The following is a 12,035-nucleotide window of genomic DNA, read 5'->3' as shown; positions in this document are numbered from 1 at the left end:
TGGCTTTTCGACAACTGTGATCAAACCCACATTTAGGGGGAAAATGAAAATAACAAAACGGAACCACGCGTCCCTGGGTGGGCTCGAACCACCAACCTTTCGGTTAACAGCCGAACGCGCTAACCGATTGCGCCACAGAGACGGTGATGGCTACTGGTGCTGCAGAAAGCCGAGTCAATGGGAGCGAGGCTGACGTGGCGCCGAAGCTGAAACCACAGCTCTGAATAAGCGGAGCAGAGACATGGAACCTGGATAGGATGCAGGATCCAAACCCGAGGGAGGCAGCCGGGCACAGAGGCGGAAGGTGAGCAACCTAAGGATTATCAAGCTATGTACAATGAGCTTCTCGCCGGCTCTCTGAGCGGCTCCTCCGCTGGAAATGTTCATTTTCGGGAGCTGACCTCAAGTCAACCTGCAGGGAATCCCAAAGACCAGAACAATCTCCAGCCTCCAAGACTGCCCCCGGCAGCTAAAGCCTTGCAGGCAGGCGCGGAATACCCGCGGCGCCCTCTCCCCCTCGCCCCATTTCCCGTCATTCAACCCGCACTGCATGGGGGTCTCCCACACACCCGGCCCGGGCCGGAGCTAGTGATTATCCCCAGCCTCGCGAAGTGCCCCGCCAGTAGGTAATAGCCGTAAGGGTTTGTAGGATGAATAAACGAAATCCGCTAGCCTGAAGCCACAGCTGGTAGCACCGCGGCTCCCCAAGCTGGAGGCGCGACCCACACACAACCCGCCGCCCCAGCCCACGTGCGCGCAGACCCCGCCCCCAGCCGGGACAGCCAAGTTTAGGTCCGCCGATATCCCGGCATGCACCGCAACGCGACGCTCTTCCGCACTCACAGTGACTTTTCACTTTCCGCTTTCCCCGCCTCCGTTTTGGCTTTCTCAACCAAACTACCCGGATTAGTGATTGACGGGAAATAGAACCAATAGAAAGCTCAATTGGTCAGGCCAACTCGGCCTGTCGGCCAATAGGAATAATAGCAGCGAGAGCGTTGGTACAGGGGGAACCAGAACCGGTTCACTGTAATTGCAGCGGCGAACCCGATTCCTATTACACCGCAATCATGGTGAGACGCGGGGCAAGGGAAAGAATACGGGGTGTGGGTTGAGAAACGGGGATGGGGCGAGGCCAGAATTGGAGGCAGAAAGGGCTTGGTGGTCGGTGGAAAGGAGCTCTTGGCTGCCCGACCGGCCTCTAAAGTGGAGACACGGGGTACGGGCGGAGCGGGGTTCCTGGGCTAGGCTGGGGGCTATGGCGGCATTGGGCTCCTCGCGCTAAATCCCCCCCACTTTTCTACCCTCAGTCTATTATGTCCTATAATGGAGGGGCCGTCATGGCCATGAAGGGGAAAAACTGTGTGGCCATCGCAGCAGACAGGCGCTTCGGGATCCAGGCCCAGATGGTGACTACAGACTTCCAGAAGATCTTTCCCATGGGTGACCGGCTGTACATCGGCCTGGCCGGGCTGGCCACCGACGTTCAGACAGTGTAAGTGTCAGGAATCCCTGCCCACATCCAGGCCTCTTCTTGGACCAGCCTTTGACAGGTGTCTTGAGTGGCTTGGATACCAACTATCTACCAAATATCACCAGTGAGTCTGGGACAGCTGGATATCAGAGTGACCCAGAGATGTGCCCTAACCAACGTTTACCAGCTCTGTGGCGGGCTCTGTGGAAAACATCTATGCGAATAGATTCCGTCTTTCTTGTATTGCCAGACTGCTGTCTTATTTCACAGTTGAAGAAAGTTCATGAATACCAGGACCCCCAGCGCTCATCTCTTTAAACCAAAGGCTGGAAAGAACTTAAGGTTCAGCTGGAAGAGAAAGCAGTTATAGCCCATGATGCACACATTAACTTGATGCACATATTAGCTGCCAGGTTGTTTACCTAGTTGACAGTGGTTCTGTGACTTGAGAGAAAGGAGAGTCTGAGAGGCTAAGGTTCTGCCAGAGTGACTGGCAGCAGTAAGGCAAAGGATGTGGCTTCTGTTAGTTTTGCTGATTGAGCTCAGTGGCCACTTGGATATTGTAGAATAGGTGGGATTTGAAGTTTCACTGAAATCATGACCTATATCGTTTTATGTGGGGGAGTGGTTCGGTCTTGGGGCCTGAACTCGGCCTGGGTACTGTCCCTGGGCTCTTCAGCTCAAGGCTAGCGCTCTACCACTTGAGCCACAACGCCACTTCCAGCTTTTTTTCTGTTTGCTTATATGGTGCTGGGGAATCGAACCCAGGGCCTCCTGCATGCAAGGCAAGCGCTCTACCACTGAGCCACCTTCCCAGCCCCTAGGGCTGGGTTTTGAAGCCAGGATGAGCTCCTGTTCCTACACTAACCCTTGATATCTTTAAAAAAATTTTTTTTAGTTACTAAGGATTAAACTCTGGCACATCTTAGCATACTTTACCACTTGAGCCACACTTCCCATCTCTTTTGTTTTCAGTTAATTTTCATGTACGGTCTTGTATTTTCTTTTTTCTTTTCCTTCCTTCCTTCCTTTCTTCCTTCCTTTTTTTTTTTTTTTTTTGGGTGCCACTATTGGAGCTTGAACTCAGAGCCTTGTGTTCTTGCTTAGCTTTTTTTTTGGTCAGTGGTGGGGCTTGAACTCTGGGCCTAGGCACTGTCCCTCAGCTCTTCAGCTCAAGGCTAGCACTCTACCACTTGAGCCACAGCGCCACTTTCGGTTTTCTGGTGGTTAATTGGAGATAAGAGTCTCATGGACTTTTGTGCCTAGCCTGGCTTTGAACTATGATCCTCAGATCTCAGCCTCCTGAGTAGCTAGGATTACAGGCGTGAGCCACCAATGCTCGGCTTCTTGCTTAGCTTTTTTGCTCAAGGCTGGTCCTCTACAACTGGAGCCATGCTTCCACTTCTGGCTTTTTGCTGGTGAATTGAAGATAGGAGTCTCTTGGATTTGTCTGCACAGGCTGGTTTCTAAGTGGGATCTCAGCCTCCTGAGTAGCTAGGTTGAGGACCCTGTGTTTTTTTGCCCATGCAAGCCTTAGATCAAACTACTCTACCTATATCTCATTCTTTTGAAGCTGAAATTACAGTTGTGCACTACCATACCCAGCTTTACTTGTCGAGATAACTTTTGCTAAACTTTTCCCAGACTGGCCTGGAACTCTTGATCCCCCTGCATCTACTGAGTAATTAGGAAGTTATGGTTTATCATATCTGGCTTCCTGTATCTTTTTTTTTTTTTTTTTGTCAGTCATGGGGCTTGAACTCTAGGCCTGGGCATTGTCCCTGAGCTCTTCAGCTCAAGGCTAGTGCTCTATCACTTGAACCACAGAGCCACTTCTGGCCACTTCTGTTTATGTGGTGCTGAGGAATTGAATCCAGGGCCTCAAGCATGCGAGGCAAGCACTCTACCACTGAGCCACCTTCCCAGTCCCTTCCCCCCTTTTTTAATGTTGGTCCTAGGATTTGAACTCAGGGCCCAGGTGCTGTTTCTGAGCCCCTTTCTGCTCAAGGTTAGTACTCTACCACTTGAGCCATAGTGCCACTTCTGGCTTTTTTTTTTTTAGTAGTTTATTGGAGATAAGAGTCTCATGGGGGTCTAGGAAGGTGGCTCAGTGGTAGAGCACTTGCCTTGCATGCATGAGGCCTGGGTTCAATTCCTTAGCACCACATAAGCAAAAAGAAAAAAAGCCGGAAGTGGCGCTGTGGCTCAAGTGGTAGATCACTAGCCTTGAGCTGAAGAGCTGAGGGACAGCGCCCAGGCCCAGAGTTCAGGCCCCAAGACCGGACCCAAAAACAAAAAATTGTCTCATGGGGATTTTTCTGCCTAGGCTGGCTTCGAATTACAATCTTCAATTTCAACCTCCTGCATAGTTAGAATAGGTGTGAGCCATCTGTACCCATCCCTATATCTTTTTTTTTTTTTGTCGGTCGTGGGGCTTGAACTCTGGCCCTGGACGCTGTCCCTCAGCTCTTCAGCTCAAGGCGAGCGCTCTATCACTTGAGCTACAGCGCCACTTCCGGTTTTCTGGTGGTTTATTAGAGATAGGAGTCTCACGGTCTCTCCTGCCCGGGCTGGCTTTGAACCGCGATCCTCAGATCTCAGCCTCCTGAGTAGCTATGATTACAGGCGTGAGCCACCAGCGCTCGGCCCTATATCTTTTTTTATCTAGTAAAGTGAGTCCTCTGTTTCAAAAAATCTAGCATCCTCAGATTGAATCAACCTTGCATGGAATATTGAGATGGACTTTGTGGCTCAGTGGTAAAATGTGTGCTTGGCAGGTGTGGAATTGATCAGTTCTATGTTAGCCCATCCAGGGGCACTGAGGTGGCTACAGGGAAGGCATAGCCTTCTTTCTTAGGTACCTTCTAATCTGGGAGCATAGCATTGGAAGAATTCAATCCCTAGCAACAAAAAGAGGGAAAATGTTTCAGAAAAAAATTGTCTGTATGGATAATTTTCTTGCCATTACTTCCTAAACAGTATAGAATGACAATTTACCTGGCGTTTACATTGCTTTAGATATTATAAGTAATCGAGAGATGATTAAATCTCAGGAGAGGAATATGTGCAAATCATATGTGAACACAACCTTTAAATACAGCTTTGGATTTTTATATCCTTTGGTGGTCCTGGAACCAATCCCCTAGAAATACTAAGACACAATGGTACATTTAGACATGTACCTGGCTTGTAGACAGTCCAGTAATGTTAACCAGATGATTCCTGCTTTTGAGTATGTACACTGAAATACAGGACTTGAGAGGCCTACTTAAGAGGGGAAAATGATGACTTTGATTTGGATAACAACTCGGAGGGGACAGGGTATGCCAATTAGAAGCATCTTGCAAGCAGATGGGGGCGGGGGTTGTTTGCTTGTGATTTCTTGCTCTTGCCGGTGGGGTTTGAAGTTCCCTCTCAGGGAGATGCTGGAGAGCCACTGAGGAGCAGATTCTGGAGAGATGATGTGTGAGGGAGGTTTTAATATTAAGCTGTGTAGTTGGAGAGCTGTAGCTAAGTAGGAGGAAGAGAACTCAGAGAAGAAGAAAGTTGAAAAGAATCAGGATGGGATTTCAAGAGGGATCATGTGGACTACAGGCAGCTGGTGGCCTAAGGAGAAGTAGCTTCTGCACTTTGTAAAAGGTTGAGAGGCGCTCACTAAGGGGAGGAAGCTTGTCAGACATTTCCTTTAAGGCTGGTTAAGGGCCTTAGAACATAGAACTTCCTGGGGTCAAATCCAGTCTGTTCTTCTCCTGTGCTGCTGGAGAGACAACTGTGTAGACTGACCCTGTCAGTCAGGAGGCCACACCAGCCTTCCTCTCCTTCCCGTCAAGAGCTTCTTCTCACTGAGTTCACTAGGTTTCAATGTCCTCACCTGGAAGGTGAAGCTAAAGTCATCCTGGGAGTCACTGCTGTGGCCCCAGCAGGTGTGTGGCACTGGCCTCTATGCCAGGGCCCAATCTGGGGCTCTGAGGTGGCCCTGGGGGAAGGTATGTGCAAGCAGCTCTTGGTTGTTAGAGATTGGATGTTTCCTGTGTTCCTTCTGACCCACTTGGGTGAACACTAGAGGATATTCAGCATCACTTACCTGCTTTTCTCTTCCAATCACAGTGCCCAGCGCCTAAAGTTCCGGCTAAACCTATATGAGTTAAAGGAAGGTCGGCAGATCAAGCCTTACACCCTTATGAGCATGGTGGCCAACCTTTTGTATGAGAAGCGGTAAGTGGGTTCAGGGAGCTCAGCCTAGGATGGCACAGCAGGCCTGTAACGTGGAGGGTTGCCAGCAGGGGGCTCCTTGTCCTCACTTCTTAGACAGTATCTTTATTTTGTTGCTCTGTTTTTTTCTCTTTTTTTTTGCTTTCTTTCCTTCCCTTCCTTCCTTCTTTCTTTCTTTCCTTTTTGTGCCAGTCCTGGGGCTTGAACTCAAGGTCTGAGCACTGTTATGCTATACCACTTTGAGCCCCAGTGCCATTTCTGAAATTCTGGTCATTAATTGGAGATGAGAGTCTCATGAACTTTCCTGCCTGGGCTGGCTTTGAACTGCAATCCTCAGATCTCAGCCTCCTGAGTTGCTAGGATTCCAGGCGTAAGCCCAGCTCAAATCCTTTTTCTAAAGGAGTATAGATATAAATGTACAAATAGAGAATTCTATAGTGGTAGGAGATTGGATTAAGTAGAGAAGATTAGGAAGAGGCAGGATTCCCAAAGAAAGGAAGAGGAAAGGAGGCTAGGAATAAGAGGCATATGAAGGTAAATGTCAGAGGAAAGAGGAGGAACAAGACTTAAGACCTGCCAGAAGCTGGGCACTGGTGGCTCATGCCTGTAATCCTAGCTACTCAGGAGGCTGAGATCTGAGGATCATGGTTCAAAGCCAGCCCGGGAAAGAAAGTCTGTGAGACTCTTATCTCCAATAAACCACTAGAAAACCAGAAGTGGTGCTGTGGCTCAAGCGGTAGAGCGCTCACCTTGAGCTGAAGAGCTGAGGGACAGTGCCCAAGCCCAGAGTTCAAGCCCCACAACCGACCAAAAAAAAAAAAGACCTGCCAGATGCTAGGAGAGGGGAAAGAGTTGAGCAAGCTGGCCTCCCTTGTCTCTACAGGCCTGGGTGTAAAAATGAGCATTTTTGAGCTCTACTTTCTCTGCTCACAGGTTTGGCCCCTACTACACGGAACCTGTCATTGCTGGGTTGGATCCGAAGACCTTCAAGCCCTTCATTTGCTCTTTGGACCTCATTGGCTGCCCCATGGTGACTGACGACTTTGTAGTCAGTGGTACCTGTTCCGAGCAAATGTACGGAATGTGTGAGTCCCTCTGGGAACCCAACATGGTAAGTTGGCAGCATGGAGCAGGGCTGGCCTCAGGGGCAGCCCTGGCCTCCATGGCTGTCCTGGACCTTCCAGAACAAAATGTGTTTGGGGTGAGGGATGGTAAGTTCCTTGAAGGTTTTCTAGAAGTTTCATCTGCCTGGAGGACCTTCTCTTTGGAGATGCTGGTCAGATGTTGATTTTAGCTTCCCATTGGGTCTCCAGAGACACTGAGCACACATCTAACAACATTAGAGGCATTCAGACAGAATGGCCTGGAGCAAGGGTTTCTGAGCTATAAGCCTCAATCTACCTGCCACTTCGGGTTTTTTTTGTTTGTTTGTTTTTGTTTTTGTTTTTTTTGGTCCGGTTGTGGGGCCTGAATTCTGGGCCTGGGCGCGGTCCCTCAGCTCTTGAGCTCAAGGCTAGCGCTGTACCATTTGAGCCACAGCGCCACTTCCGGCTTTTTTTTTTCCTGCTTATGTGGTGCTGAGGAATCGAACCCAGGGCCTCATGCATGCAAGGCAAGTACTCTACCACTGAGCCACCTTCCCAGCCCGCCACTTTGGTTTTTTTGTTTTGTTTTGTTTGGCTGGTCATGGGGCTTGTACTCAGGGCCTGGATGCTGTCCTTGAGCTCTTTTGCTCAATGTTAGTATGTAGTGCCACTTCTAGGTTAATTGGAGATAAGAGTCTCATGGACTTTCCTTTCCTGCATGGGCTGGCCTTGAACCATGATCTCAGCCTCCTGAATAGGATTACAGGTGTGAGCCGCCAGTGCCTGGTTTTTCTTCGTGGGTAAATCACTACCCAGCCCTGCCTCCCTTACCTGTGAAAGAGGACACTAACAGCTACTTCAGACGGTGTTGAAGCATGAGAAGAGACTGGCATAATGCCTCACCAGGAGAGCCTTGCTTTCCTCTGCCACCTCAGCCAGGCTTGGGGGAAGGTCAGGATCTTGCACCCACACCAAATAAGTACTGGCTAAAGTGGAATATGCCGGGAAGAGGAGCTGTGAGGGCTGAGGTGCGAGCTGGGCTCAGATGCTCCGAAGAGAGCTGGGAGTAGCTAGGGTGGGCAGGGTGCAGCGAGGTGAGCCTGGGATGAGACTTCAGAGGGCCTTGAACACATGCCAATAAGTTTCCAAGCTTTCCTTTGCTGAAAGAACCCGAAGAACTGGGCTGGGAAGGGGGCTCAGTGGTAGAGTGCTTGCCTTGCATACATGAGGCCCTGGGTTCCATTCCTCAGTACCAGATAAGCAGAAAAACCTAGAAGTGGTGCTGTGGCTCAAGTGGTGGAGCGCTAGCCTTGAGCTGAAGAGCTGAGGGACAGTGCCCAGGCCCAGAGTTCAGGCCTGACGACCTACCCAAAAAAACCAAGAGGCCAACAACTGGATGTAACAAGTTGTCACCTGCAGGAGGCGCTGAAGTCCTGAGCAAAGAGAATGTTGGGCCAGGAAGGCAGCCAAAGCCAAGAGGACGTGGCCTTAAAGAAGTGAAGACTGAAGCCGGGCGCTGGTGGCTCACGCCTGTAATCCTAGCTACTCAGGAGGCTGAGATCTGAGGATCGCGGTTCAAAGCCAGCCCAGGCAGGAGAGACCGTGAGACTCCTATCTCCAATAAACCACCAGAAAACTGGAAGTGGCGCTGTAGCTCAAGTGGTAGAGTGCTCGCCTTGAGCTGAAGAGCTGAGGGACAGTGCCCAGGCCCAGAGTTCAAGCCCCACGACTGACCAAAAAAAAAAAAAGAAGTGAAGACTGGCGGTGCTAACTAAGCAGCTTGGGGGCCAGCAGGCTCACAATTGGGCAGGTTGAGTTTTCAGGTGTTGGGAAGTCTGTAGAGCAGCTGAAAAGCATGTCAGAGCCAAATGGAAATTCTCTCTAGGTGTTGGTGGCTCAAGCCTGTAATCCTAGGTACTCAGGAAGCTGAGATCTGAGGATCATGTTTCAAAACCAACGTGGGCAGGAAAGTCTGTGAGTGAGACTCTTATCTCCAATTAACCACCTGAAAACTCGAAGTAGAGCTGTGGCTCAAAGTGGTAGAGTGCTAGCCTTGAGTGCAAAAGCTCAGAGACAGTACCTAGGCCTTGAGTTCAAGCCCCAGGACCGGGAGAAAAAGTAAAATTCTTCTCATTTTACAGAAGAGGAATTGAGGCTCAGTGAAGAGATTTATTGCTTATCCAGGGTTAATGGAAAAGATTCCGGATTTGAAAAGCCAGGTGCCAGTGGCTCATGCCTGTAATCCTAGCTACTTGGGAGACTGGGATTTGAGGATTGTGGTTCAAAGCCAGCCTGGGCAGAAAAGTCTGTGAGACTTATCTCCAGCTAACAACCAAAAAGGTAGAAGTGGTGCTATGACTCAGATAGCACCAGCCTTGAGAGAAAAAGCTAAGGGATAGTACCCAGACCCTGAGTATAAGCCCCAGCACACAGACAGACAGACAGACACACACACACACACATGATTCAGGATGTGGCATGTTTCTGTAGTCGGTGTTGGTTTCCTTCAAGAAAAGAGTTCAGAGGGCTTCCCACCTGGAGCAAACCATCCCTCCCCTGCACTGCAGGGCCTGGAGCTGGGGAGCAGAAAAAAAAGAGCCTTAAGCAGCTCAGAACAAGTCTTGAAGCTAAACTGGTCCTCTCTGTTGGCAGGACCCAGAACATCTGTTTGAAACCATCTCCCAAGCCATGCTCAATGCTGTGGACCGGGATGCAGTATCTGGCATGGGTGTCATAGTCCACATCATGTGAGTATGAGTTGGGCAAACTGGCTGCTTCGCAGACACCTGCTTTTCTCTCCCCCCCCCCTCCCCCCCCCAGCCCTGAGCAAGTATATGGCAAGCAAGGGGCTTCTGCAGACTTCCTACAGATGGCAGTCTCAGGCTCTACAGACTCTCTAAGTCTCCTGTCAGATGAAACCTCCTTCCCTTGCTCACAGTGGACATTTCCTTCTTTCTCTAACAGTGTCCCCAAAGTCCCAGGGGACCTGTGTGGGGCTAACCACAGGGACGCTCCTCACTGCAGTTGGAATGCTCCCCCCAACTGTTAGATGTTGGGCTCTAGCAATCATCTTCCAGCCCCTAGCCAGCTCCCTAGCTGCCATTCCCTGGCACCCCTACCTCCCCCCCCCCCCCCCCCAGTTTGTTTGGAGATATCACCAGAAACTTGAATAGATGGAGCAAAGAGCATCCCCCAGCCGCTTAGCTACACTGCAGAATAAGCTTGTAGACACGCTCCTTCATGGCATAGCCTCCCTGCTTATCACAGAAAACTGCACTTCACCATCCTCAGGCTCTTTTGTGTCACTGAGGTGAGGCCACCCCGCTTTGCAAAGCCACTTGTTCTGTAAGCCTGAGGGGGAGGCCACGGGGGCGGGGGCCTCCGCTTCCTCTTGGGAGGGCCCTTCAGTCCAGCCCAAAGCATTTTCTGGAAAAGGCTACCCTAGGTGGGTCTCCCTGTGAAAATTTTCCTGGTCTAGTTGTCTATCCCTGTCCTTCCCTTCCTTGTGGACTTGGTGACTAGAGCAGAACTGTCCCAGGGAGAGCAGCGGTGGCAGCAGCCATCCTTCTCCCCTCTCTTCTGGAGGCTGGGTCCTAGGGGCTGGAGAGGCAGAAGTGTACATGGGCCGACATCTTTTCTTTCTCTCTGCAGTGAGAAGGACAAGATCACCACCAGGACGCTGAAGGCCCGAATGGATTAGCCCCATCCCAGAACCCACACTTGTTTGTTGACTTTTGGTTTTGTTTTTTAAATAAAATTGCCTTTCTTTCATTCCTTCTGTTTTGTTGTTCTCCTACAGCTTTCTGTCCCCAGTGAGGCTGCCACAAAGAGCTACTCAGGCTTTAGCTCAGCTCTCTGGTTTTATTTACTTATTTTTGTTGGTCGTGGGAGGCTTGAACTCAGGGCCTGGGTTTGGTCCCTGAGTTCTTTTGCTCAAGGAGCACTCTACCACTTTGAGCCATAGCATCACTTCCAGTTTGGGGGTGGTTTATTGGAGATAAGAGTCTCATGGATTTTCCTTCCTGGGATGGCTTGGAACCATGGTTCTCAGATCTCAGCCTTCTAATTACAGGTGTGAGGCACCAGTGCCCGGTGGTTTTTACTTTCCAGTGTTGGGGACGGAACCCAGGGCCTTGCGCATGCTGAGTCATGTTGTATCATCCAGCTAGACCTCCAGCCTTGGGTTTGCTTTTTGACTTGGGCTCTGCTCCACTGGCACACCCATGGGATAATCTCCCAGTCACAGTTGGATGCCTGCTCTGTGCTGGACCCTGAACAAAGTGCCTTGTGCATTCTTCAATCTAATCATCACAGTCAACCAGTGCAAAGATTAACCTTTGTTTAGGGAAGGACTAAGTGGTACAGGCACTGTATTAAGTGGTGGAGTCTGTATTCTACACAAGGAAATGTGGAAGCAGGAGAATGTGTTTGAAGCCAGCCTGGTCTACAAATTGGATCTTTATAAAAAAGAAAGAAACGGTGCCGGTAATCCTAGCTACTTCAGAGGCTGAGAGTAGGATCCAGGTTCAAGTCCAGTCATACATGCAAGACCCCGTCTCAACCCATAGCTGGATGTAGTGGCATGTACCTGCCATGCACTATGTGGAAGGCTGAATCAGGGACACTTATGGTTCTAGGCTAACCTTTACAAAGTCTTATGAGATTGCATTCTGTGGAAGAAGCTGAGCTGGGTGGTACATACCTGACAGCCCAGCTATAAGGGAAAGTGTAAGGCAGACACATCCAGGCAGGGGACAAGGCAAAAAGCAAGGCCCTATAAAAATATGCCAATAAGCTGGGTGCTGGTGGCTCATGCCTATAATCCTAATTACTCAGGAGGCTGAGCTCTGAGGATCGTGGTTTGAAGCCAGCCCAGGCAAGAAAGTGTGAGACTCTTACCTCTAATACTCAGAAAAAGCTGAAAGTAGAGCTGTGGCTCAGACTTGTAGAGTGTAGAGACTTGAGCAAAAAGAGGCTCAGGGACAGCACCCAGGCACTGAGCTCAAGCCCCAGGACGGGCAAAATATGCAAATAAGGTCTGAAGGTGTGGCCTAGTGGTAGAGTGGTAGAGTCACACTAAGCAAGCATGCAGCCGCCTACTCATTACTACCTCCTTCCCCCCCACCCCCAAAAAGCCTATATTCCAAAATCTAGATTTCAAATTTTTAAACTATCCTGGAAATCCCTCAGTGTTTTTGTTGTTTTCTAGTCCTAGGGCTTGAACTATGGGCCTGGGCATTGTCCTTGAGCCTCTTTTGCTCAAG

The 12,035-nt window shown here is 50.0% G+C and overlaps 1 protein-coding gene and 2 non-coding genes across 3 annotated transcripts; 1 reads left to right on the top strand and 2 right to left on the bottom strand.

Moving 5' to 3' along the window:
• Positions 1 to 68: 68 nt before the first annotated feature.
• On the bottom strand, positions 69 to 142 carry Trnan-guu. Its single transcript has one exon. It is a non-coding gene; the product is annotated as a tRNA-Asn (tRNA).
• Positions 143 to 917: 775 nt separating this feature from the next.
• Psmb3 (proteasome 20S subunit beta 3) lies at positions 918 to 10,542 on the top strand. Its single transcript, XM_042674126.1, has 6 exons — positions 918 to 1,073; positions 1,311 to 1,495; positions 5,582 to 5,689; positions 6,620 to 6,797; positions 9,424 to 9,518; positions 10,423 to 10,542. The coding sequence occupies exons 1-6, from the start codon at positions 1,071 to 1,073 to the stop codon at positions 10,469 to 10,471; spliced, it is 618 nt and encodes a 205-aa protein (XP_042530060.1). The 5' UTR covers positions 918 to 1,070; the 3' UTR covers positions 10,472 to 10,542.
• On the bottom strand, positions 2,220 to 2,284 carry Trnaa-ugc. The gene has a single exon. It is a non-coding gene; the product is annotated as a tRNA-Ala (tRNA).
• Positions 10,543 to 12,035: the final 1,493 nt, after the last annotated feature.

This window comes from Dipodomys spectabilis, unplaced genomic scaffold (genome assembly GCF_019054845.1).
Source record: "Dipodomys spectabilis isolate Male_0828 unplaced genomic scaffold, ASM1905484v1 ptg000018l, whole genome shotgun sequence".
In the NCBI taxonomy this organism is placed as follows: domain Eukaryota; kingdom Metazoa; phylum Chordata; class Mammalia; order Rodentia; family Heteromyidae; genus Dipodomys; species Dipodomys spectabilis.
The sequence above is the reverse complement of the archived record's forward strand: the minus strand, read 5'-3'. Positions and strand labels throughout refer to the sequence as shown.

What these genes read in the sequence shown, in the direction of transcription:
- Psmb3 (XM_042674126.1), top strand. An exon ending in AACCTTTTGTATGAGAAGCG is followed by an intron (nt 5,690 to 6,619) that starts GTAAGTGGGTTC and finishes CTCTGCTCACAG; the next exon opens with GTTTGGCCCCTACTACACGG. An exon ending in CCCTCTGGGAACCCAACATG is followed by an intron (nt 6,798 to 9,423) that starts GTAAGTTGGCAG and finishes CTCTGTTGGCAG; the next exon opens with GACCCAGAACATCTGTTTGA.